This window comes from Pezoporus flaviventris, unplaced genomic scaffold (assembly GCF_033815535.1).
Source record: "Pezoporus flaviventris isolate CSIRO_AGI_PZ_B2104156 unplaced genomic scaffold, CSIRO_AGI_Pfla_v1 ptg000078l, whole genome shotgun sequence".
Lineage (NCBI taxonomy): Eukaryota > Metazoa > Chordata > Aves > Psittaciformes > Psittacidae > Pezoporus > Pezoporus flaviventris.
This window is the reverse complement of record NW_026892626.1, coordinates 15,192,726-15,220,436: the sequence shown is the minus strand read 5'-3', so window position 1 is coordinate 15,220,436 and position 27,711 is coordinate 15,192,726. Positions and strand designations below refer to the sequence as shown.

Here is a 27,711-nt window from a genome sequence, read left to right as displayed (position 1 = left end):
GAGTCTCATCAGAGCCTAAACCACCCCTCTCATATGAATCAGTTAGACCCAGTTAAGGCTCAGACAGGGCACTTACAATTTATTGAAATTCATTGGGAATCCGTTAGATGAAGGCTAAACACAAACCAGATAAAGATTCCACTCACAACCAAGGATCAGAGATAGGCCATAGGCAGGCTGCCAGCTTCTTCCTTTCTCTGCAGCATTAATTAATATAAGGTCTGTTTCACATTTGCTTCCATGTACCAAATTCCTTAAATTCAAGTTGAATGCTGTTAACAAAGTGGACTTGATGCAAATCAACCACGAAAGTCCCAATATATCCCCAGAGCCCAAAGCTCTGTGGGCTTTTATTTCCCCTGCCTGAATCACACTACAGTTTTCAATAGGAAAGCGAATCTGCCAAAATGATAGGCTTTTTAAATTATCCTACATAAACCTGTATTATAAAATGACAAACTTTTGTCTTGACATCTTTATACATCATATAAAAATCCACTAGATCCATAAGGAAAGACAAATGTATTCATTTGTGCATAGAAAGAAAATTAATAACCCTTTGCAGTATTTAGCCAGAAGTACTGACAAATAGATTTTATTTCAGTCAGCTTTGAGTAATAAAAGTTAATCGGTAAACATAAGACATTACCTTCTGTTATATGTCATAAGTCACAAATGTGACTTATCAAAGCATTTGCATCTATTTCCATAAAACCAGGAATATGTGAGGGGTCATAAGAGATAAATTGTTCCCAGGGATTTGTGAACAATTGCTACTTTTTAAAGCAAGAGATTTCTTTTGCATATTTGCTCTTAAGAACGACTGCAAGACTCTTAAATAGTCTTATCTTGCCAGCATATTAAAATATTTCCATTTGTAGATGGAGTACTTCAAAGATGGACAGAAAAATGCTGTCCCAGAAAAGCACAGTAGTTGTTAAAGGATTATATGCACTATTTGTCCTTAATATGATACTTGATTCTGATTAGAAAATGCAGCAGATGCAAGAAGCGAGCCCCAAAGTAGAAAGACAATGGGTTTTCATATTTACCCACATCTATATTGGATATAAATGTATAATTTACTTTCAAAGAGTAATGCTATTAACACCTTTTTTCATAGTCCATATTTTCTCGCTCAAAGTACATTTGTCCCCAGAAAGCAACAAACTCATAAATCAATTTCTACTGCAAGCTGTGATAACTCAATCACCAAACAGTTTCCTTCTACTGACACTTCCATTCCCTTTGCTTTACAAAATCCAAATCTGTGATTAATAAATGTGGTGGCACATGAAACGATTTCTTTTTCAATGTGATCATCTTAGGAAAAACAATACCCAGCTGTCAGATTTTCCCCTTAGACAATGATCTTTCAAATGTCTAAGTTTTATTGTTCAAGATTGCACTGAAAGATACTGTGAGCAGCCAAGGCCCGTTAAAACGTAATGTTAGTTGCAAGCACCCACTGTTTTGGTTATTTTAGCAAAAAGGATGGATTTTACAGTGCTAGCATAGTGGCAGCAACTTCCCCTGCATTATGAAAAACATACACATTAAAAAAACCCTCTGTGGTTCATGGTCCAAATTTGTAATGAAATATGTTGCTCAAATCCCAAAATGTGCCTTGCATCTCATCAGTGTCTCTCTTGGGAGGAATCCTCTTCCAAGTAAGCCTTGCTAAAGGTATGCTCTTTGGCAGCAAGCTTTTGATACTATCCCTCACCCACACTGTGATGGACCATGTTGCTCCTACATACCCTGCATTCAGCACATACATGGTCCCCAAATATGACTCTTCATCTAACCAACACATGAGAGTTCACCCTGAAAGTGAAGAGGTCTGAATGAACTAATTTTTGAAGCACATGTTTAAAACCTGTGGCAAACAAATTATGAGCAGAGAGAAAAACAGTGAGGTTGAATCTAGACAAGTCAAACAGCTTTAGAAAATAATCCTGGGATTTGCTTACCCTGAGGTGTTAACGTTTTTCTCTACCAAACACAGCTGGCAATAATACTCAAAACAGTCCACTGACAGCATCCAGGACTACCCAAACTGAGGACTTGAAGAGATGATAGGAGATTTCCCTACAGTCTTTCGTATGCATACGGGCCTTGGGGATAACAGTAAAATTTATGTAAGATGATTCCTAGCGCTGCCTGTTCCTTCAATTTGAAATCACTTGACGCAGACATTTGATTAAATAAATGAATAATAGGCACTAATGAATTTCAGTGTAAGGAAATAATTCTACAAAATAGTCTTCCTTTTTTAGGTACTGAGTTTAAAATTAACGTGGAGCCTGTAAAAGGTACGGGCAGATGAAACCAGCACCTAGGCTTTCTGTCACATCTCTTACTACTGAGAGGTGTCACTCCATGATGTCAGCAGACCTAGATCTGCAAACTACTTACAGTATTGCTCAACTAATACACAGCAGAGTTGACAGTCTCTGAATTTATTGTTCACTAATGATAATCATCACAAGTTTAATTAAAGTATTATCCAGTGTATATGGAAAGTAATTATGTGCAACTAACGTGAGTCGTACAACAGGCTGGTATTTGTAGAGAACTGCTTTGCTGGCACTAGAACTGCTCATACAGAAATGAAGTGGTGTTTGTTTTAAAGTGAAAAATAAGTATATAGCACACGGTGAGCTGCTATCATCAAGGCGAAACCTAATCTAGTGCTAGTATCAGCCCCAAATCTGTTGTACTATTCATAGGTACTTTAATTATTCCTCATCTTTTAAAGCCTATTTAGCTACACCTACTTTTTCTGAGACTGTCATTAATACAGTTACAATTTTACCTTAACAAATGGCTAGGAAATCTGCACCAGCTTTGCTTATTTGCAAGGTATTATGAGTGTTCAAAGTCACAGCAAGTCTTATTTGACAGTTGCTTGTGCCTAACATATTTTCATCCACAATCTGTCAGCACATTTAGTCTCTATAGGAGACTAAATAATGCAATGAATGTGTAATGTAATGACCACACACATTCAAATGCATAAGTAATTGTTCTTACTGAAAAAAAAAAAGATATTAAGCTTACATATACCTAAAGGCAATGCAATCCATCTTCCCTGTTGTCGTGGTTTGAATACTAGTGGGATGAAGTGCGTTTCTAGTGCTTTGATTCATTAACAGCTAACTAAGTGACAAAATGTCCACCCAGCTGAAAGGGACAGCCCAGAAGTGCCTTTCCATGAAACTGGAAAATGACCTTTCCTGGTTTGTGTCAGACATAATTCCACTAACAAAAGACATGAGTTAATACTCATCTCACTGCAGCATAATAGCGGAAAAAAAAATAGTTTCACTGTAAGAAACATAATGAAGACAGTACTAATGTCTTCATAGTAGAAGTTTTCTTCTAAAAGAAGGCACCAATAAATGAATTGACAGCTAGAGTGAACCTTTTCGGTGAACAACTCAGCCAAAGGTAACAAAATCCTCTAAGAGTATTAGGAATTCCACTCCTCAATACCACAACTGAAAGGCAATTGTAGACCTTGACGGTGCTACTGTCCTTTGTGCCTCTCCAAGGCACGGTACATGCCTTGTGTAAAGTTAAATGTGCTCTGCTTGTAAGTCCAATGAAGTACACCCATACAAGGTAAGCTGAAGACTTGACATCTCGGAGTAGCAATTTCTTTTGATGCAGTTACCTTTTAAGAGGCTATTGTCTTCTCTAAGATATGAGGGGAAACAGGTGAAATCACCCCATCAGTCAAGGCCCTGGATAATAGTGCACTTGTAATTCCATATTAGTGTGATGGCGTATTTGGAAAACATTAATCCGTCTTGGAGTAACGTGAAGTCTTTTCTAAAACTGCTTGGGAAATTCTCATGTAAGGTAATAATAAAACCCATCCTAAACCCTAACGCCTCCCTTTGCTCCTTCTTTTCTCTTGCTCTTGATCTGTTGGTCTTCTCTCTGATTCTCTACTTCGTACTTCCATAGCATGAAGACAGCTTTCTTCAGATGATCTAGAAATTCCTCTACAAAATATCAAGCTGAGGCTTTTGCGACAGACAAAGCACAAGAGCCAGACTTTATATACATGCAAAGTGTACTAAGAGAAGAGGAGAAAACTTTAAGACTTAAATTTTTAAACACACACCATCACGTCACAGGAGCTCTGCTGCAGATTTGTTAGTTGCCTTAAGTCATAAACTGTAACAACAACCCCATGAGTATACGCAGGCCATTTGCTTCACATTCATATATTATACAGGGATTTCTGACTTCACATGCCAACTCATGTAGGAGGAACCTGTCATGCTATTCTTGTCTTTATCCAGAGGCTTTAACAAAATATTATGGCATCAACACCACTAAAATGGGAATGAATACATAGTTATTTGCTGTCAAATTCCACCATGAGGTACACTGGCAGTTAAATCAAACAGAATATGCAGCTTGAAAAAAACCACCTGCCTATGTCTCAAAGGAAATGTTATATAAAGAAAATACCACAGCCATGCAGACTCATAGAGCAGGACACCATTCTGACTCAAAAAAGGTGAAACTTAACTTAGCCACAGAATCTCTTCTATTTTCCCCAGCCTAAACAACTGACACTTTTTAGCCTAATGATCAGTAAGAGAAACAGGAAATTACAGGGATTTTGCATCTGGTCATCAGAATTAAGGAATATCTGCTCTGGTGGGAGAGTGTAAGAAGGATGTGGAGCTGTTGGAGAGAGTCCAGAGGAGGTAACGAAGATGCTCTGAGGGCTGGAGCCTTCTGCTATGGAGAGAGGCTGAGAGAGCTGGGCTTGTTCAGCCTGGAGAAGAGAAGGCTCCAGGGAGATTTTCACTACTTGAAAGGGGCTTATGGGAAAGACAGGGCCAAATGTTTGAATAGGGCTTGTAGCAACTGGACAAGGGGCAGTGGTTTTAAACTAAAAGAGGGTAGATTTAGACTAGGTATAAGAAAGAAATTTTCATGATGACAATGGTGAGACACTGGCTCAGGTTGCCCAGTGAAGCTGTGGCTGCCCCATCCCTGGCAGCGTTCAAGGCCAGGTGGGACGGGGCTTGGAGCAACCTCGTCTAGTGGAAGGTGTCCCTGCCCATGGCAGGGATTTGGAACTGGATGAGCTTTAAGGTCCCTTCCAATCCAAACCATTCCATGATTCCATGACTTGTTAGAACTGGCAACTGCATTAATGTGCATAAATAACTGCTAGAAAACACAAAAAACAAATAGGAGTCTTTCTTAACATATTGTAAAGTATCAGTAAAATAATACATGTAGACAATTCAGCAATTCTGTTATCTTGGCTCCCTAGAAATACATGACCTTTGAAACACTGAACAGTTGGAAGAACCCCTCCCATAAATGTCCTAAATACTGATAAACAGTGAAGGAGAAAGATGACAGCATATATTATATTAAACCTGCTAGGGAAACCCTCCTGCAGAGCCAATTATATGATATTCCTCAAAGCATGTTATGAATTATTTTTCTCAGGACTAGTCCTTACTTTCAATCTTTTGTATTTCCCACATATGGACAACCCAGTGCAGTCTCTGCTTCCACATAAGTGAAACGCATTTGTTCTAGTGGTGACAGTAGCTCTGTGTAAATAAGCATCAGGATCATTATGGCATAAAAGTGGTCCAGGGTTAAGTACATGTACATTAAGACTTCTGAGTGCATGTTAACTTGACCAGCTATTTGAAGGAATTGTACCATTAGCACCACTACTGACCTCATTTTTAGCACTGCTTATTTCCTTCGTCTACATACACTGCAGCAATGTCACTCTTAGAAATCATTATTACAGCTGACAGACCAGCTGATTGATTTAGCCAAATCAGTCTAAGCTTGTTTAAGAGCATTAAAAAAGCCTTACATTGATTTAGCAATATAAGGTACTTTTAATCAGTTTAAGGAGCATCCATACAAGGTGCTTGTATCAATATAACTGATCAGTTTAGGAGATGACCCAGGCAAACCGATGCATCAATCTAACTGAATCACCTGCTAAACTGATCAGTTAAATGGATACACCTCCTTGTGTACAGAAAACATGTTAAATGCACAAATTGTTCCACAGATAGCAAACAGTTCTTGTAAGATATTTTTATATTTCTCATAGTTTTCAATGCATCTTCTCCATGTCTCAGGTTTCCTGTATTTATAGAGCTGCCATACACCCAGAATTTCACAGACAGCAATAAATGAGTGGATGCTATATGCTTTTTCCAGTACTTTGAGGGACCAGCAGACCTACTACACAGAGTGTACATTGATGGTTGATATGTGTATCGTAAATCCATCACTTCCTGAACTTATCAGGCTTACTATACAGTATATATCAAACTTCCAAGGAGGTTTATACTTCCAGCACATGTACTTCTACTGCAGAAGCTTTTGGAAATTCCTACACAGACCAGACGAATGTCATCAAATTCGTTTCAGACAAAATTTCTGACCAGGGAAATAAATATATGTGGAAACCTTTAGGCATATTTCACTCCCCTATAGAACAGCTTTACAGTTTTCCCATTGTAAGCATTACCACAGAGCCATGAATTACAACTGATTTTACTCCAATAATCCCAACAGGGTAGAAGTAAGAGTAAAGTAGAGCATATGAAAATTAGGGTTTTCTATTAACGGTTACACACATCTCTACCTGCAATTTTACCAAACTAAAGGAACTCAGATAAATGGCATTGTCAGATATTGCATGCTTGCCTAGGTCATTCAATTCTGCTCCTCCATAGAACTTCCCAAGAAACTGCCTGTTACCTGGACAACAGGCTTTATTTCGCAGCCGCAAATTGCTGATTTGTGTATTCTCAGCATTGACAAAAGTAAATTTGCAGGAGTGGAGGAAGCAGATTCTTAATGGTTAATAACTCAGGATTTGTCACTTAGCTCTCTTCAAGAGATTGCCCAGAAACCCATTGTTTCATCTTCCAGCTGTTTCCCATCAAATTACTATTAAATTATTCATAAATTATTACATAGTTTCTTCACATCCCTGCAACACTAATTTTAACAGTTCCAAAAAGCCTAGAATACCGGCTTTCAGGTTGAAAAAAATGCACATAAGCAGCAGCAAAATATACAGGACAGATTGATAACATTAAAATCCAAGAAGAGTTTTCCCTTTCTAATCTAAACTCTAAGAACTCACCATCTCTCTGGAACTTAGCAATATCCCATTACCGTCGGTTGCTAGCACATCTATCCCTTTGAATACAGGAAAATATAGCACACAGATATAAATAAGCACCAACATTCATAGCATTTCAACAGCTTCCTAATAAATTAGGCAAGTAAAAAAAGATTTTTATCTCCAGTTTTTAATGGTGCAGCTAACCCCTTCAGTCTAAATAAAACTGTGCAGATAAAAACACAGGATGGCTTCCTAACTGTTTCAGGAAAGGATAAATGAGCACACCTTGAGATAATAACTAATCAAGGTGCAAGTACTGTGCCATTAGAGGGTGAGCTGCTAATGAGTCATGAAATAAAACTGTCAGTGTAGGCTGAAAAGAGACTGAAAACTAATCAATAGTTAGAATTTTATCATAAGGAAAACAGTATTAAACAAAACTCTAAGTAAAAAAAACCCAGACGTATATTAAAAAGAGAAAAAACTTAGTATTCATTAAGTTAGTGCATTCAAGTAAACATAATTGAGAGATAAGCATTTACTTTTCCAAAATGTATCATGAAAATGAATAGCGTGAAGGCAGCGCAGACATTCCGCATATCTAGTGCCTTATGCTGCACCAGGACCATTAAAACCACATGAATTATTTTGTCAAACTGCTTAGGAAGTTCAGAGATGGTCTTAAAATAGTAATTTATCTCAAACTTAGTATGAACAAAGCTACTTTAGTCTCTTTAAAGCTTAATCAGTGTACTTAAAGTGTAAGCTGTGTTATCAAATATAATGAATCATACTTTAGGGTGGGGGTATTTTAAGCTTTAAATTGACTTACATTCTGCTGCTTGGTATAATCTTGTGCCCGTCTCTAAACCATGTCACTTGTGGTCTTGGGTAGCTGAGTATGTGTAGGAGGTTTAGAACTGCAGCTTGTCCTTCAGTCACTGTTTTTCTCTGATTTGTGTCCATGAAGTTCCCCATGTCTGCAAAGAAAGAAATTATACTAAGAGTCATGGAAGTTGTTTTTTTTCTCCACATTTCAGTGGACAGAGAAATAAATGTGTTTTACAATAGTCATTGGCATTGCTATAATTAGTCAATATGATACTACAGATCATGAAACAGTTTTGATTAATGTAGTTTTGGATGAATATATGGCATAAGGTAAATCCAAGCGCTGCTAGTGCAAGTCAGAAGTGCATCAGTCAGCACAGTCTCAGTATTCTTTTGCAATAATGGAGCAATTTTAAGTGAAAGTGACATTTTAATGACGGTTTGTTTTGTTTTAATAAATCCTTGATTAATAAATCCTTGCACGACATAAAAGAAATGGTATATATAAAATGTATATAAAAGGAATGGTGTATATAAGTTTATCAATTTTTTAGTCACTGTTGAGTTTTTAATGCTTTTATCCATAGCTACACAAACAGACAGCAGCTGCAGTCAGAGCTATGCAGGTAAGCCACTCTAGCCAAATGGAAACCAAAATAGCAAGTCTCTAGTCATGTTGGTAGCTCTTAGTTCTGGCACTACACTATAATTTAAATAGTGCATCCAGGTCTCTGACATTTACAAAGGCATCTGTAGAATTAAAGAGCAGCTTTTAACAAAAAATTTAATGGAAGAAAGAAAACCATTGCACAAGCTCTGCCCCTGAAGGTTTTATTTCAGAGACAAGTTCATGTACCCATGGGGTCCTTGTAAAAATTCAGTGAACGTTTGCTTGTTTTTCTTTTGCCTTTTGTATCACATTCCTATCCATTAAAATAAACGGGGCTTTAGGCTCCTATTTTTTCACAATCCAAAGAACTTCTATGCATTTTAATTTGCTTTAAACCAAAAAACTGACACACAGAGAAAACTGCTCTCACTTCTGCCACTGAATTCCCTTTTTATCTTTTTTTAGGACCACAGGGTTCTCTAAGAGTTCTCTGTTGCAGAGAGGGATGCAAAGGACATTGAAACATAGATTACTCTCAGGTCTGTGATGGCAGGAGATGAGAAGAGACAGAACCAGAGCAGAAGTTAAAAACACATGGTATTTTAAAGAAGCTTTAATCATCTTTGTGATGTTCAAGTTATTTATTCAGACATAATCAGCATTGTACTTCCTCTGTTGCTCCGTATTTCTTACAACTGTAATCAGATCACCTACTTGAAAAGGAGTTTCAAACCGCGTAGGTGGATCTAATTAACTTCACTGTCATGTGATTATTTCAGTCTTCACAATCCAAGAGGTTTTAAGCCCATTCTGTAATTAAGATTTACCCAGCAGTTTTCTCACAAATAGCTGTTCCCATTCAGTTAAATAATACGTTAGCATGTGTTGAGAAGAGATTTTTAATTACTGAATGGGTTCCCTGCTACTTCAGAGGTCTAGGACATGGAAAACACCTCAGATCTTGCTCAGTGCACATTAAGAATTGCGCCTTTCAACTTTTCTCTAGCAATCTTAGTGTATTGGAAAGCATCCTTTATTCAGTGGCAGCGATAGTTCCTGTGGACCCTTCTGAGGGTAACATCTAACATAAAAAACTCCCTGTAACTCTTGATGACTGGGAAAGATAATCTTAGTAACCCTTTGGAATACTGCTTTCTGCTATGTTTTCAAGAATAAACAAAAAGTAAAACATGGTAAAATATCAGGTATTTCATTATATCCACACAGCTTAAATGAATTAAATTAGATCAAAAAGTAAGAATGCAGAAAACAATGGTATCAGTAGCTACCATTAGAGCTACTGGGTGGGAGAGGAGAAAGAAGGTATTTAAAACTTGTGAAACACTTCACCTGCAGTGAAGTGTTCAAGTGCAGGTCTGACTGGCAAGTTTCAATACAGAAGCCATATATGTCACTAAAGGTTTGAGATCAAAGGTCTCCCTTAAGTCATGTAAGATCTGCTTTGCTTTGTCTCTATGTCTTTATCAGGGAAATAAAGAGGTCCCTTCCAGTCCTAACCATTCTATGAAATAAACGGACTGCTTAATTCAGACACAGAAGCCTTCAAAAAAAGCTTTTTAACTTTGTTCAACAATGCAGAACTACAAACTAAATGGGAAAAAAATTATAACTGAAGTAAACAATGGCACTTCTTTCTCTCTCAAGAACAACCAAATGCATACACACACACAAAAGCCTGGAGAAACAAAACGCTTTGTTGCAAATCTTTCCCTCATTCAGAGGGGAATAAAGCTGTCTTTTCAGGAGACTAAATTCTTTAGCAGCAATATCACGGTAAAGTATTCCTGCACCTCCTTCTCACTACCGTTCCCACAAGTACTTCCTCAAGAACGGTTCCCCCCACTAGTACAAGTGCCGGCACAGCTGCACAGGGAATCAAACCGGAGGGGAGGAACGGTTTTAACGAACCCTACAAAATAATTGTTGCTCTTTTCAAATTTTGGAGAAGTTTCCCAGTTCACAGCTGTACAAACAAGTTTTCCTGCTGAGCCTAAAGGGATAGTGTGCTCCGCTGCAATACAAGAGCGGGAATGATTAGTGGGATGGAGGAGAAAATGGGTACATTTTTCTCTGGTACTGCTACCAGAGCCTTTGTCCCCTGAAACCACACCTGTAGATGCAACTTCACAGGCATCTAGGCTAATCTAATGGCTCACTGCTGCAGAAGAATCCCACCCACACCTTCCCCTGCTCCATCTTCGCCTCCTAACCTTGCTGGAGGTACCCCATACCACTCAGTTATGCTCATTTGCACCAGCTCTCACTAAATCCTCTGTGACTGAATATAATTCACTCAAAACAGAGGAAGACTATTCACAAAAGTGCTTGCAAGGGTCTGACACACGTCAGAGTGAGCACAAGGTCATGAGGAGGTGTGTACAGCAGGGGCATAAGGGCTGGTAGGAGGCAGGGAAGGAAATTACTATTTTAGCAGTAGTTTACTTTGACATTAGCTCCCAGCAGTTCTGAAACAGTACCACTGAGAGATCAAAGTATTGATACTACTGACATTACAGATAAGTAACATAACATACCGGAATACAGCAAACTGGTGAACATGATACCAAAACTTACGTAGTGTCATTTGTAACTGTTCCTATATTAAAACACAGGAAAATCCATGTCATTTCCCTCATGACACAGTAATTAACTTGAATCAGTTCCTTGCAATTGGGTTTCTAATAAATAATTCAATTTCCCTAAATTCCACTTACCAAGTGACATTTACTACTACTGAATTTCCAGTAACTGACCCTGAGGAAGAGAAATTTGATCCATGTATCAGATTGCTTACACACAGTATACAAATCTATCGTTTTTTAATTACTTTATGGTTTAACTTTGAAAAAAGAATAAGACCTAATTCTATGATTATTTCAACACAAGTTATTTGGATTATATTTCCTATATGTTAACCGACAAAAAGAAGATTGGAGCATATGATCATTTCTAAGGTCATGTTAACTAGCACTAACTCCAGAGCAAATCGATTTAACGTTTCCAAATGCAAGTTAGATACCAAATCAGAGATCAACTAAAAAATTCTGCATAGTCCAAATCAACACAGTACAAACATTGGGGGGTTTTGTTCACAAAGGTGCTGAGAACAGATGCATAAATTTTTATAGAATGGTTTGGGTTGGAAAGGACCTTAAAGCTCATCTAGTTCCAGTCCCCTGCCATGGGCAGGGACACCTTCCACTAGATTAGGTTGCTCCAAGCCCTGTCCAACCTGGCCTTGAACACTGCCAGGGATGGGGCAGCCACAGCTTCTCTGGGCAACCGGCACTCACCACCTTCATAGTGAAGAACAACTTCCTTATACCTAATCTGAATCTCCCCTCTTTCAGTGTAAAGTTCGTTGTTAGCAAGGGTTTTGTTGTGAAGCAACTGCTTCTTTTGTATCACAAGGATTGTGATCCGAAATCTTCATGGAGCCATCTTCACCACACAGTTTTCTTTCAGATATCCTCTGCGCTTTTATTTGTTGCTGTTATTGTTGTTTTGATTGATTGTTTGTTTTGTGCTATATGGCCTTTCTTAATCCCTGTATATTCAGGGAAAGGTATAATAGTTTTTTCATGCTACAGCTATCTCCAAATGATCTCATTTTGATGGCTTTGAACGGCTCAGAGCTTGCTCTAAAGACTTAATGTTGCAGCGCTTTGAACTGTTTCCCAGAAGAGAACTTCTGTGATGCAATAATCTAGAAATGTATGAAAAATGGCATCTAATAACTTTTCAGACTAGCAAATATTATTGGTATATTGTGTTTTTTACCCACAAAAGGAATTAGTTAACTAAAGAATGACAGAATAACTTCCATTCAAACATACATGCCACTTGAACTTCAGATCTTCTTTGCAGCAATGCCCCCATCCTGTTCCGTACGATACACTGATAAAAGCCAGCATCAGACCTCTGCAGAGCTGGGATGATGTACCTACAAGACAAAATGCAGAATTATAGTGCACTTCTTCCTAAAGGCAGATCAATGCTACTTTATGTGGTATTTCTTATTTCTCCTCAAATATTTTACACACTGTCTCAAATGCTTATTGTATTTTTTCTCACAAACAGCATTCTCATATAATCTCTGGTCTTTGGCTGTAATATGGTCCGTAATATATAGACGAAAAAATACCTAAAAAGCATAATATAACTTTCAGTCTTAAAATCCACATTTGATAAATATCAATTAGTTCTCCACAAATTCTCCTGAAATATAGACTTACATAGTTTCCTTAGGTTTTTATCTACCCTCATTCTTAAGGCAAAGCTGCCTGGTAATTCGTTCAGGGGTGGCACAAGACAACTGCAATCTAAACACAGGCATTAAGAAGACTTGCAAGGAATATCAAAGCTTTCCAATGGAAAAATAAAGATGGTTACTACACTGTGAAACTACTGTAATTCAGAGGAGTACTAGAAAAGAGGCAGGGGAATCTATACTGTATCTGTTCTGCCCTTCACCGTGCTTAAAGTCACTTTAGTCCGCTAATGCCCACCTTCCTGGTTCAACCACATCTGATTACTTAACATGAAAATGAGCTGATAGGCACAGTTCTAATGTGAATAAAACACATGAATAATATAGATAATCTTGTATTAAACAAACATTAATCAAAGCACATATTCCCACGGTCACCTTCTGGAGATATTACAGTAGGATTAATGAAAGTCTTTATGAGAAAATACAGAAAAATAAAAGTGCTGAATTTTAATCTTCAAGATTTAATTCCACTAAAAGAAATCATCTCTCCTCATACACTATACACACCCACATACAGAGCTTAGTATCTGAACAGGATCAGACAGCATCAAAACAAAGAAGGTAGAAGAAATCTAGTTTAAGTGATAAATGAAGACCATAATCACTGCATTATACATACAATCAAATACACTATAATAAATACGTTAGACAACCAAATACAGTGAATTAAAACAAAGCCCAACACCATGGACACATTTCAGCATCTCCTGTGACTCCTAGGAGAGTCTGGCTTCCTGAGTATATGAGTCGGAGGCAATCGTGCTGTCTGCATGCCTAAGCTGACTACTCTGGACCCACTTCGGAGCAACTGGCACATTTTTCCCAGTGATTATGACAGTTTGCACTGGAAAGATAAAGAAGACTCAACTTGTTTGGGATTACAGCAACCCCATCCATCAGCACCCCAGCACTTGCTGGCCAGTGAGCATAAAGCTCTGAATTAGCCATGGTGCCTGTTGCCTGATGAATGTGCCATGAGAAAGAGAGTGAGAAAATAGATAATTTAGTATTGTACGTTGCTAACATTTGTTCCTTTGCTTGTCTATTAAATAGAGCCAAACTTAAAAGCTTCTTTCTTTGGTCTTCATCTCTACTAAAACAGTAATGCAGAGTTAGTTTTTCCTGCCACTAGGACAAAACAGATCAATTGGATCACAAGCGTCCTACTTGAGTTTTCTTTTCTGACTCGCTGATGTTTCAGCAGGAAACATTCTTAATATGCTGCCTGATGAAAAGAAAATCCTTTAAAAATCTACAGTGAAAATCCCATTTACTATGGGAATTCCACCAAGACAATCCAAACCTACTGAGCTCTTGGCTTCTCAGTGGATCTACTGCATAACCATGTGCATGGAAGGCAAGCAAAATTAGAAGAATTAAATAACAAAAGTATTAAAAATAGAGATACAACATACATTTACATTATTTAGACCATCTTGAAAATTGCAAACCTGGGCAAGAGCTAAATAGATATTACTGGAATTTCTGTGTTTACGAGTCTGAATAGTCTTTATGTACCTCATATGTTGGATTTTTTTTTTCAAATATACTTTTCTATTGACCTAACACTAAAAATACTGCTTTCTGTGCTACGCTTCCACCATTCTACTTATTGTCTGAGATGCAAAAAAGGATACAAACATTGCTTTCTAAATTCAAAGTAAGGCTTACTTCACAGACTGAATTCCTGTCAAAGACTAATCCCACTTTTACAGCGACAAGACATAATTTTGCTTCGGTTTTGTTTACAGTTTAACTTTCAGGATAGAAGATTTTTCCATTGTACAGATGTCAGAGGCTATTTAAAGTTTCTGAGGATCTCTTCAAGTACTTCAGAAAGTCAGACCAGTTTCCCTGTTTTGAATGGTACAGCCAACCAGAAACTGGCTGCTTAGAAAGTTTCCATAGAAAGATGTAAAGTGACAAGCGTAAAAGAAAAAGCTTCAAGGGAAGTTTTCCAGAGCGTAACATGCTCCATCACCAGGACTGTAATGAGTTAGAGTTTAGGGATGAAGTGCTATCAAACACCTAAGGAGAAAAGATGGCTAACGCTTACATTTCATTCTGAATTTCAAATTTACACCCTAATTTTAAATGCTCTAAGAGTTAAAAGTGAACCTTTAGGCTACAGGTTTTTAATAGCCATGATAGTGAAAACAGAATTAAAATCAAATGTATTTAATTAGATAGTCATGTAACTCATTATCTATTCAAACTTTTAAGGGACTTATGCAGCAACTGATCTAACTATTTTCATAGAATCATAGCATAGTTAGGGCTGGAAAGGACCTTAAGGTAATCCAATTCCAACCCCTCTGCCATGGGCAGGGACACCTCACACTAAACCGTGTTACCCAAGGCTCTGTCCAACCTGGCCTTGAATACCACCAGGGATGGAGCATTTACAGCCTCCCTGGGCAACCCATTCCAGTGCCTCACCACCCTAACAGGAAAGAACTTCTTCCTTATATCCAATCTAAACTTCCCCTGTTTAAGTTTTAACCCATTACCCCTTGTCCTATCACTACAGTCCCTAATGAGGAGTCCCTCCCCAGCATCCCTATAGCCCCCTTCAGATACTGGAAGGCTGCTATGAGGTCTCCTGGAGAAGCCAGGCTGAACAGCCCCAACTTTCTCAGCCTATCTTCACACGGGAGGTGCTCCAATCCCCTGATCGTCTTTGTGGCCCTCCTCTGGACTTGTTCCAACAGTTCCATGTCCTTTTTATGTTTCTTAAACTCAAGGAAATCAATATCTTCAGGCCACAAAAGCAAACATGGAAGGCACACTGGGTGCAGATCTTAATTCAAATGAAAACAAAGAGAGGGAAAAAGAGTCACTGCCTGAACTTTAAGGACTGTTAACTTACAGGCATAACAAAAGTTGCTCCTGCAGTCAGCAATACTGATTTGCTTTCATTACATGTGTCTCAGATCACAAAGAATTTATAAGGTGTTTTTATAAATTCTTAATACAAACTAGAGTATGCATGGTCACTATAAAAGCCAGGCTGTGCACATCATCAGCATCATTATGCAAGGAAAAGCTGTTCACTCAGGGTCACCAATGTCAAAATGCAAAAACTCCAATTTCTTCTTTCCTCACTTGGTATGTTATAAGAATCTTTTCAACACTTTTGGCCTGTTACAATATAGACATTAACTGAGACACATCAAGTAATAGCAATTACAAAAAAAGCTTTGATTGATGATTTAAATTGCAGCAGAAGTCACACTGGAAAGATTCATGCATTTAAACAGAGTATTTAGGCAGGAGAACTGCAGAGCAAACTATTATGGGGTCAAAGTTTAAATTCTGGGACTGGAATTTTTACACCTAAGCATATTTTTCCTTGCTTTCTTCCATCCTAATGTACCTATGCCAGATAATCCTATTTGAAATTTAAAGTTTTGCATCCCTGCAGAATCGAAACCCTGTTTCACTTATTTCTGACTGTGGCATGGTAATAGAAGTGCTGCAACTTCTAAACTAGTATTTTCTATCAATGTGATTTTATTATTATAAAGCAGTAGTTTTCTATCCTCTTACCTCTGTAGCAGATGAAATCAGAAATAAAACCAAGAAAAATATAAAAATGCAAAATTAATATATGCTGCTTAATATGCAGATTAAATTAAGTCCAATGATAAGAAACAAGGTACTACACACAGATATGTATACGCACAGCTTGGGACAGTTGTGTCCAACACACTGATTCCAACTTGGACTGTAATACACAGTCAAATTCTCATTTTGCATTAGGATGTGCACTAATTTAAGAAACACCATCGCATTCTGATCTTCGTTTCAAAATGTCACACATTCCTATTTGGGTTTCTCCTACTATGGTGCAGTGTGAGTCTCTCAGTGACTAGCATATCTACAAAGCTCGAGTTCCAACCTTTGCTTGGCTACTGATTCCACTTTCATGTTTTTTGTCCTCCCACACCATTTCTTTGTGTTACTTTCTCAGTGTCTTACGTGGTTGAGAGCTGTTGTCAGCTCCTTCTACCAGGAAGCTGCAACAGACCACTGTTGATCAAAACAAGTGGCGTTTACACAAAGTGACATTCAAACCTTCTGTGATTAATTGTGCTATTAGAGTTGGTTTTTTATTTTCTAGTAAGTATTCACAAATCTTTTCTAAATGTGTGTATGGCTCAATTTGAGATATCAATGGATTTCAAGGCTTGAAAACAGCAAGCATTAATAGATGCAATTACTCAGGACTAAGTGGTCTCATCTAAATCAAGTCTTTAATTTCTAGGAAAGTACACACAGAATTGTATGTTTGGTTGGAAACTGCTAAATGCTTTACGTGCTAAATGGCAAAAAAGAGTTTTAACATGTTATTTAAGGGACTTTTTTCCCTACTACTCTATAAACATCAATTATATCCAAAACAGAATTAATGTTAGTTACAATTTTGAAAATCATTGAAAAAATAATTACTACCTTGTGTAACAATATAGAACTTTGTATCATTACCTGCATTTTTATACTAATCTATACTATAATTTCGTCTATAGTGACAGAGCACAACTTTTCCTTATCTTAAGCAATGTAATGATGAAATTGCAGCATTTAGCTTGCTTGGCTAAAGAGACAAATGCTATACAAGGGCTCTGTCTGTCACATACCCATGCCTTTTAACTTCTGAATTCACTGGGTAACTTCAACAAAATTTCAGAGCAACAAATAAGTTACAGAAATACTGAATTGCTATAAGGTTATGGAAATTGCCAATTGCATAGGGGAGAGCCTGTTAATGCTCCCATTAAAAGGAAAGCAGATAACACTTGGCTGTTTTGAACTTTGATATTTGGCCAGCCATCTGCTGCCTGTCAGCGAAAATGCAGCTCTGATTAGCCCCAGTATGTTTCTTTTCTCTTCCATGATGGGATGTACTGTGGAATGTGAAGGGAGTCAGTGAGATCCTGGGGGGCAAAGTGCACAATTACAGAGGAACAGTTTGTTAAAATAGAAGATAAATTTTCACACTCTCAGAAGTAAAACCGAAAATTTTGTATGCAATTTAAGATAGGCCACATTCTAGATCTTATTGAAAAGAATAGTCCCACTGAGCTTATCTTTGCTCAAGGATGAGTAGCACATCATATGTAACATTTAGCTAAGGAATACACCTGCTATTTATTACAAACACATGAAAGGTTGCATCTCCAGCAAAAAAGCATTTTTGGTACTTAAAAATTCTGTTAGGACCTTTGGTTTGAAATGCCAAATATCATTTTTAGCAAAAGGCACTCTCTCATAGAGATCTAATTTCTTTGCAGAAACCAGTCATTCTTCATGCCAAAAAAAAACCCCTGGCAATGTATCAGTAGTACCTACAAAGCTGGTTGGAGGTGTTAGGGATTTGGGAGAAAAGGGGGGTGTTTGTTTTGGGTTTCCTTTATTTTGCAATTACACTTAGAGAAGACTATTATATAGTTTTTATTTACTTATATTCACTGGAGTAGGCAGTTATTTCACCGTCGTTGCGTAACCACTTAAATTCCAAGGGCCAGCTGCCTTCGGCAAGGCACGTAAGTACAAGTCGATTTCCTTCCAAGTGTATCTGAGGCAAGCCTGGTTCAGTCTTGAAGTACGGAGCAACATCACCTGAAAGGCAAAGAGAAAATGGCCCTGTAAGCTATTTAAGTGAGCATAGTATAAACCACCAATATTTAGCTCATTTCTTCTCAAAATGGCCATCATAAAACAAGAACCACCATTATTCAGCAGTCAAGACCTACACTCTTATATTCCTAACTAAGCGTTACCTTGAGAACTGGAATCCACAAGACCTTGATAATCTTAGTCCTTGGTACTTATCGAGAAGTACCCACTCAGACAAGCTTTTGTCCATGTTTTCTGTTTACACTGATAAGGATTTCAGCATTGTCTACTGCAGCAGGCAGTGAACAGCCCTATATATCAGGGTTTTTTTCCCCCCTCTCCTCTGTGAGGATTAAATCCACTCAAAGGTTTGGGTATTTTTATTTCCTGAATAATCTTGGATAGAAAAGTAATCTTGGATAGAAATGATTATCACAGCAGGAGAAGTCTCTGGGTAAATGAAGAATCTGGGCAGAAAAACGAGTCTAGGTAAAAAAACACCTCACAAAACTGCAAGATTAATATGTTTTTCAAAGTTATTGCCAACCAAAATGTGTTAAATTATATTACCTGAAGCCACTAATAGATTTTGAATGAGGGTACTTCAATAACGCTCAAGGGTCACACAGACTCCAACTCTTGCTCTCCCGTGGATCACAAATGCTCAAAATACTTCCAAGTAGCAAAATTCTCGACTGGTAAATTGCCAAAGCTCCACTCAAACACGTATTTACTACAAGCCTACACCTGCTGGAGACCCACCCCTGTCACCTCTGGAAGACGAAGGTTTTCATACCTTATGTGTTAAGTTTCCACTGGTAACTATGCAGGAACTACAGGCTTCATCTTAGAAATTTATAAATAGCTTCGAAGTTTAGAAATACCTCCTATAATCAAATTAACTTGTTTATGTATATATATATATATATATAAAACATACAAAGTTGGCCATTGAATTCAAAATACGGAATAAGATTTAATAGCTAGATGTTACTGCACTCTTTTATGAGTATAATGCTTTCGTGTGTATTTTATACGTAAGAAACACCGAAACACCAAAAAAAAAACCCACAAACCACAGCCATTGTCCTATTGAACAAACCATTCAATTGAATTGCTAACCTTTCTTTTAAATCTGAGTTTAGATAAAGCTCACGTATTTTCATCCTGACTACTGAAAGCATTTAGGCTCTCTTCAGTTTCTGGGGAAGTGATCTCATGTACCCCTCAAGACTGACTGAGATTTTTGAATCCACAGGCCACTTACGATGCTCTCTAATAGCTGATAGCCATGAGGCAGCACCCATGTGCACTAGGAAAGGAGGAGCTCAAGGAATGCCAGGGGCTTTTGGGGTGCCCCAAGGTCCCACTGCCGATCAGGATGGCAGTGGGTACACAGCTCTCCCTGGTGACTTCAGCCTCTCTAACTTATCTTTTGCTTTGCCCCTTATCAGGGAATTGTTGTGACTTGACATGGCAACACAAGGTCACCACCAGCCAAACCACACAGCCCCAGGGTAGCAGCGGTGCTTCAGCTGAGCACGGTCAAGGCATCACAGGTCGCCAAACTCTTTACTGGCAGTAAAGTTGCAGATCAGCTGCATACACTCTTGATGGCTTGCACTAACAAATTCTCTTCCTAGTTTTTAGAATTTAACTTCAGAAAGATACAGTTATTTCTGCAGTGAAAAAGCATGTCATCTCAAAGCAATATGTATAAACTACTGCACAAAATGCAAACTGAATTAAGTATTTTGAGGTAAGGCCCTTTGCTGATGCATAGCATGTTAAAAGATTTGTTTTTCAAACAACCTGATTGAGGGCTAGTGCAGAGCAGTAATATTTTCTTTAAATTGGACATACAGGAAGCTATGACAATTCAATGGATGAGAAAATAGGAACAGTTCCATACTATCAGATAGTTCCTAGCAAACCTAAACTGTTTTTTTTGCACTCCTTCACTCTATTACATGACTAAGATTACATTCTGCAAAGCTGCTTTATTTTTTTGGTTTTTAATGACTGCAAATACTGCGAATAAGTCTTATCTCAATTCCCATTTTCTCCAAACTCATAAAATCAACCAATATTTTAAAACCTTATAAAGAAAAAATTAAGTCAGGGTTAGACAATGTTAGTGGAATACAGTCATTTTACCCAGAGCAATAAGCAATTTTTTACATGGCTATTTCTAAACAAGTGAGGAAATGTTAAATCCTTTCAGAGGCTTCACATATATTTTGGGGAGTCTCCTACTGAGTTATGAGACACACATTCTATCCTTGCAACATTACAGATGTCGGACTTCCTCTGGGCGTAGAAGGCAGGGAGTTGTGCTGGTATTTAGGGGAAGGGGTTGCAACAGAGTCCTTTGAAACAGCGGTGCCAAGTCATAGAATCATAGAACCATTAGGGTTGGAAAAGACCTTGAGATCATCCAGTTCCAACCCCCCTGCCATGGGCAGGAACACCTCACACTAAACCATCTCAACCAAGACTCTGTACAACCTGGCCTTGAACACCACCAGGGATGGAGGATTCACAACTTCCCTGGGCAACCCATTCCAGCGCCTCACCACCCTTACAGTAAAGAATTTCCTCCTTAGATCCAATCTAAACTTCCCCTGTTTCAGTTTTAACTCATTACCCCTTGTCCTGTCACTACAGTCCTGAGTGAAGAGTCCCTCCCCAGCATTCCTATAGGCCCCCTTCAGATACTGGAAGGCTGCTATGAGGTCTCCACACAGCCTTCTCTTCTCCAGGCTGAACAGCCCCAACTTCCTCAGCCTGTCTTCATACGGGAGGTGCTCCAGTCCCCTGATCATCCCCGTGGCCTCCTCTGGACTTGTTCCAACAGCTCCATGTCCTTTTTAGGCTGAGGACACCAGAACTGCACACAATGCTCCAGGTGAGGTCTCACAAGAGCAGAGTAGAGGGGCAGGATCACCTCCTTCAACCTGCTGGTCACGGTCCTTTTGATGCAGCCCAGGATTCGGTTGCTTTCTGGGCTGCGAACGCACACTGAAGCCGGCTCATGTTCAGTTTATCATCAACCAACACCCCCAAGTCCTTCTCTGCAGGGCTGCTCTGAATCTCTTCTCTGCCCAACCTGCAGCTGCGCCTGGAATTGCTCTGACCCAGGTGTAGGACCTTGCACTTGGCATGGTTAAACTTCATGAGGTTGGCATCAGCCCACCTCACAAGCATGTCAAGGTCCCTCTGGATGGCATTCTTTCCCTCCAGTGTATCAACCGAACCACACAGCTTGGTGTCATTGGCAAACTTGCTGAGGGCGCACTCAATCCCACTGTCCATGTCAGCAACAAAGATGTTGAACAAGACCAGTCCCAACACCGATCCCTGAAAACAGTGATGTTCACTTGACGCATAGAGAGGTTCATGAAATGAGCTCGTTAAACTACTCCTTCCTTCAAGAAAGTTGAGCCATTCAGGGAGATTACACTGAAGGTGGAATCTGCATTGTAATTTTCTACCCAAGTAATTTGTTGATCCTGTTTTTCAGCAATTTAAAGACTCGAGCAGCATAACCTCCTTCATTATTTCACTCTGAATTACCCATTTACTCCTCCTAACCTACATCTTTCCAAGAAAAAAATGATTTATTTGAAAGACAAAGACTGCTGCCCACAAGTCTATCATTCAGCCTTACATTTGCTACTTAAATATTCCAAACCCAGTGATGCTGCAACCCACTCAAGAGCTATCTCCCATTTAAAGTATCACAATCAAGCTCGTATTACATGAAAATCACTCTCAAAACTCAATCCAATTCTGGTAGAAGCTAAAATTTAATAGACCTACAGGAATATTTTTATAAAGAATATGGCATGCTTTATAAATTACCCCAGCTCTCTGGAAGATTTACTTAAACCCTTGAAGTAATTTTATCTTCTAATCTTTTATTCCTGATTTTCTCATCAATCACATACCATCAGTTTATCAAATTCAATTATATAATCAGAGCTCACTAAATATTCACTGAAAGAAATGAAAATAAAATACCAAGCAAAGATTCCATGAAGAGAGGTAGCAGTAAAGCTCTGATGACTTTGGCATTTCTGCAGCACGGTGCTGCTCTCACCTCAGACACGGGATCAAAACAGCACCGCATTCTAAGCGTTGTATCTTTAAGCTGTAATGGAAAGTGGGATTTTAAACTGGACCTACTGGGACAAGCTTAGTTGTTACAGAGCATCCCAGGGAAACAGGAAAATTGGCAGGAACCATGGAAGAAAGACACCTCGGACAGAAAAATGTATGAAAGGAGGAACTGGCTAAGGGATTGAAGATGCAAGGGGGTCATTTAATAGGTATAAGGTACTTGTGTTTCATTAGTTAAATACAGGAAGGGCTCACCATGAGGCTGACCTTGGCCAGTCAAGGGTTTAGAAGCCATGAGACCACCTCAGTTTTAATTCTCTTGAAGGCTGGAGCAAAAATGCTAATAAAAAGCCTGAGTGCTAGAAACAGGGATAATAAAATACTGGGATTAATATTCTGCCTACACAAAAAGTGAAAAGCAGGCATTCACGCAATACACTGCTGCTTACTTCTAAATGCTAAATGTGTTAATACTTGAGCCTCGCTGGCTTTTCAGCTATGCTGATTTAAAAATAAAAATAATAATGACAAAAAATTATCGGAGTTGCAAGGAGGTGTGAAAGGAAAAGGCGCCAGTCCCTTGGCACATACAGACAGCTTCTACAAGTGTTCATAAAGTCTGCTCACCAAACTCGCTAACATCCTCCCTAGGACCCTTAAAAGCATGGTGTAGATTTATTTTTATGTAAATCTCAAGAAAAAACAGGGTTGAATATGCCAAAATTAACCAGAAATCTGCTCCAAAACATGCCTGCCTTGCTTTTGTACATCATTAAACTGCAAGAGTCCTATTACACTGCCAGGTTAGCTCACCTATTTTCTTTCTTTGGTACATGCAAAGCCTAACATTGATTTTTATCTCATAACATAGCTTCAGGACCCATTTCAACAACACCCATACACTTTTGTTTGGATTAATGCTGACATATAAATACAAAAATGGTGCTATATGCAATTGTTACCTGCTTTGGGCTTCTCCCCAGCCCTTAGCAGACAAGATGCATCACAGAAAAGCCAAGAACTTGCTCATATTCTATTCTCCCTGAAAATCATGTTCAGGCATGAGGCTACAAATGCAGTCTGCACAAGGGGAAGGCAGCCTGACCATACAGCTTTGTACTGAATGGCACAAAAGTCCCAAGAGTTGCTATTCATTAGTTAACCAAGGAAGCATAACTCACAAGGACAGCGTGAGTGAACACGACTTCAGAAACTGAGGAGAGTAATGATTCTTAGCCTTCTAACAGCTCACATTTGTAAAATACATAAAGCAAAGTCAGATCAAATAGATCTTGTGGTTACTACAGGGTGCTACAAGATCTTGTAAGCAGTGTTGCAGTCCTGTCCCCCAGCAATACATATATATTTAGGTAAAGTTGCAATTTGATTTTGAACACTTCTATCCTACTGAGAAAAGGTACCCTGCTCCAGAGAAGTACCACATCACCTTCATCAGGGAAACCAATTCAGCTACACCCTCAGCATTTTTTGGATACCAACAGTTTCAGGTAAAATCACGCGCTCACACCTTGAGAAAATCAGTTACCATAATCACAAACACATTCAGAGGAAGAATAATGTAATGGTTGCCAGGAACAGGTTAAGAGATCCTGCCATTGCTATTTGTCTCTATTATGTCTCTCTACTTTTAAGTCATTTTTAGGTGAGCCAATATTGAATGTTAGAAGTAGATTAACCTGTTCATGAATCAGCGAGTCAGAGCAAATACAGCTCAATCACTAACAAATATCATTTGAGCAGCTGTCTTTCCATCACTCACTTCACCCAACGGATCTGAAACTGGAAATAAATCTTTGACTGAGATACATTCTTCAATAAACTCACGCAAAAGCACAACTGGTTTATTAAAAAACACACCTATATTGACTTCATCTTATTAGTCCATAGTCAAAGCATGATGCTCATCACCCCTTCCTCATATGCATGTCTGAAGTTCCAGTCTACTGGCACAGAAAAATAGAGAACAGAATTTCTCCAAGGAATTTTCCAGGAAAATGAGACTAGATAAATAAATTACATACGGAGACTGAATGATCAGCCCAGGAGAAGAGCAACAATACAGAAATGCTTTTGCTCTCCCTGTTTGCAGGGAAAAGGGATGTGAGCCATCTTCAGGTAGGTTAGCGATAACTGCTATAAAGGAGTATTTTAAAAGATCTGTCTAGAGGATTGAATGTGTAATACAAAAGTACAGTTAAATTAAAACACAAACTAGAGTCAGGAAAACCAAACTAAAGACAAGAAGAATCTTTTCAGCAATCCGAAGAAAGCAGGTACAAACTGTGGAGAGCAGAATCCCATCAGGACAGATTAAAGTTCAGCTGTGACACTCACAAGCTGATGTTTCAGAGCTGAGTGCAAGCTGCTCTATACTGATTGACAGCTGGTAACAGCAGCCTTCTGGGGAACAAGGACCATTTTCTTCTTATTCCCCATTTGGATATGGAAAAGTTTTTTTCCTTTTCAAAAGGACCTTGTAATCTTATTATCTTTGTTCCTGACACAGATGCATACATGTGCTAGCTCTGGATGCAAGCTGTATTCTCGTGTGGAAATGAACTTCAATAGCTTATCTAGCATAGGAATTCAGCATTACTACATAGTAAATCTTGGGCAATGTACCAGGAAGTCAGATTGAACTCAGATATATTTGAATCAACCTCCTTTTGAATTCAGACCTAAAAATGCATCGGTGAGATACTGTGAAAGTTAGTACATGATCTATTCATAAACTGTCAACAATGTCAAACACACATTAGAGCATTCAGTCACTTTAAGTGCATTGATTTGCAGGAAGGCTATTCCACACAAAATATTGGATATTTGAGATTCAAATTTTCTTATTTGGACGTCTGACATAAATCACCAAGTACAACAATTAAATTTAAATTGCATTTTACTACCATATTCTAAGCCTCGATCTGAAAGGACTGATGCATCACAGGGAGTATTTCATTAAAATACCAGGTTATTTTTCAAGTATACTGCCACAGTTAAGATTTTTTTTTTCCACAAAATGGCATAAAGCATTCCCTTAAAGTGGATTTCTTGAACTTTTATCAAAGACAGTATCTGCTTTTATATTGGAATGGTACTGAAACAACTGTATTTAAATCAGTCTTTCTTCCTCAGTTTCATAAGTCAAGTAAATGAGCCCAAACTACCCATTTTTATCCTCCTATAGATGAGAAAGATAAGCTGCTTGCTGGATACCTCTGCTATCATTTCTAAATGCAAATACAGTATCAGCTGAGGTTGATGGATAGTGCTTTTAAAGGTTTAATTGGGGATGGAATTAAATTGGTTTAGGACTCAGCAAGTTGTGTGAGGAAACCTACATATTTCTAGATGAAGTGACATTTATTTCTTTTAAATGCACAGTCACTGGGAGACACAATTTCAATGGGTAACTTTTCATGCCTTCAATAGGTCAAATGACTAATTGGCAAGTAAGTTATTGGGTAATTGCCAATCATATATCTGATATGGATGGAAGAAATACTGAATTTCAGATTGCATAACTGTTGCACGCTACCCCAAGAGGAAAACTAAACCTTCTGTAATGCATAGCTATGACTAGCTTTCATCAACTCAGTAGAACAGGAGTCCTGAATGACAAGAATGAATGTTTCACACTGACATTAGATTTAGGGTTTTTTTTATGGTTTTTTTAATTGAAGCATCACTTCTCTATTGCAGTTACCTAAATGGCATTGCACGTTCTTAAGCTCCTAATTTCATGTAAGCAGTTCAAATGTTTTTCCCACCTTCATTAATACATAGTATTGTTTAAAAGAACAAACATCACAATTCATTCCCTTTGAAACTTCTAACATTCAAAGATACATGCCACAAAATTACTTGCTACAGGAAAACGTGTTTTAGCATTTCAACCTTTCTTCCCTACAAACAGCTTTAGATGGGCCACAAATACGTATTTGCATACTATGCTAACACAAGGCAACAGGAAAAAGCTAGAGCGGGCTTTTTATGATAAAGAAAATCTTACAATCACTGGTTGCTTAAAGTCTTCACAAATAACCTTTGCATTCATAAAATCTGCTCCCCAACGCTCTGCCATCTATTCAAAAAACATCCTTTCATTCACTACAGGATCCTTCCTGAAGAAGAATTCCCTTTAGGGATAAGATTTCTGATGTTTTATTAGAAACACTCAAAACCAAACTGAAAGGAGAGCCCACAGAAGCACAAAAGAGTTTTTATGGGACCTGGATTCTGACAGACAAAATAGAGTGGTTGGTACATCACTCCATGTAGAATTCACCACAAAACTCTCCTGGTTATCCCCAAATACCCTGAGAAAGATCTTCCCACGTGCAATTGTAGCATTCTTTTCTGAAAATTGATTTCTATAGCAGTTCAGCCAAGGAGAAAAAAAATAATGAGCTGATATCATTTTAACTGAGCCTCAAGCAGCTCCTGATGTATTAACTTAAAGTCCCACTAAGGTTTCTTTTTCCCCCTTTAATTCCTACACCTCTTGTTTTAGTTTCATTTTCTGGCCTCCTGTAATACTTCAGCTGAGTCAAGGGAATAGAAAAGAAAGGATTGTTGTATATCAGAAACAATTCACAATTCATAGTTTCATGAAGTCATGGAATATCTGCTGTAAGATTTAAATCAAGAAGCTACAGGTGATGTTCTTAATTCTGCAGCCCTTTTTGAGAATGAACTACACCAAACAAAGCTTATTTTTGGAAATACTCATGAGGATACCTTAAAGGAAGATACAGGTGCACTGAGAGCAAAAGACGAGAGCGAACAAAGTGGGCAAAGAAAAGAGAATCCATTAACTATCAACACCAAATCAAAAACCTCCAAAGAAACATACAACATCTCTGGGCTGAATGTGACATTAAAGCACAGCCTCCACTCTTTTTATATTCTCTTCATATCTAGTGATGTTTACAGAGACTTGCGGAGCTCTCAAGGAAATAAGTTGTTAGTGTTTAAATCTCGGCACACAGCAGGTGGAAAGCAAAACTGCCTCACAGAGAGAATCCAAATATAGCAGGATTTCCTTCATTATTTTAACTGCAGAGG

General features: G+C 38.3%; 1 protein-coding gene across 1 annotated transcript in view; it reads right to left on the bottom strand.

The window, feature by feature from the left end:
* Positions 1-27,711, bottom strand: part of SDK1 (sidekick cell adhesion molecule 1) — a 418,839-nt gene that overhangs the window by 277,588 nt on the left and 113,540 nt on the right. The window contains exons 3-5 of the mRNA XM_061473901.1: positions 18,348-18,507; positions 12,449-12,555; positions 7,983-8,130 (exon numbers count right to left, since the gene is read on the bottom strand). Of these exons, the coding sequence (XP_061329885.1) occupies positions 7,983-8,130; positions 12,449-12,555; positions 18,348-18,507 (415 nt within the window). The remainder of the gene's footprint in view (positions 1-7,982; positions 8,131-12,448; positions 12,556-18,347; positions 18,508-27,711) is intronic.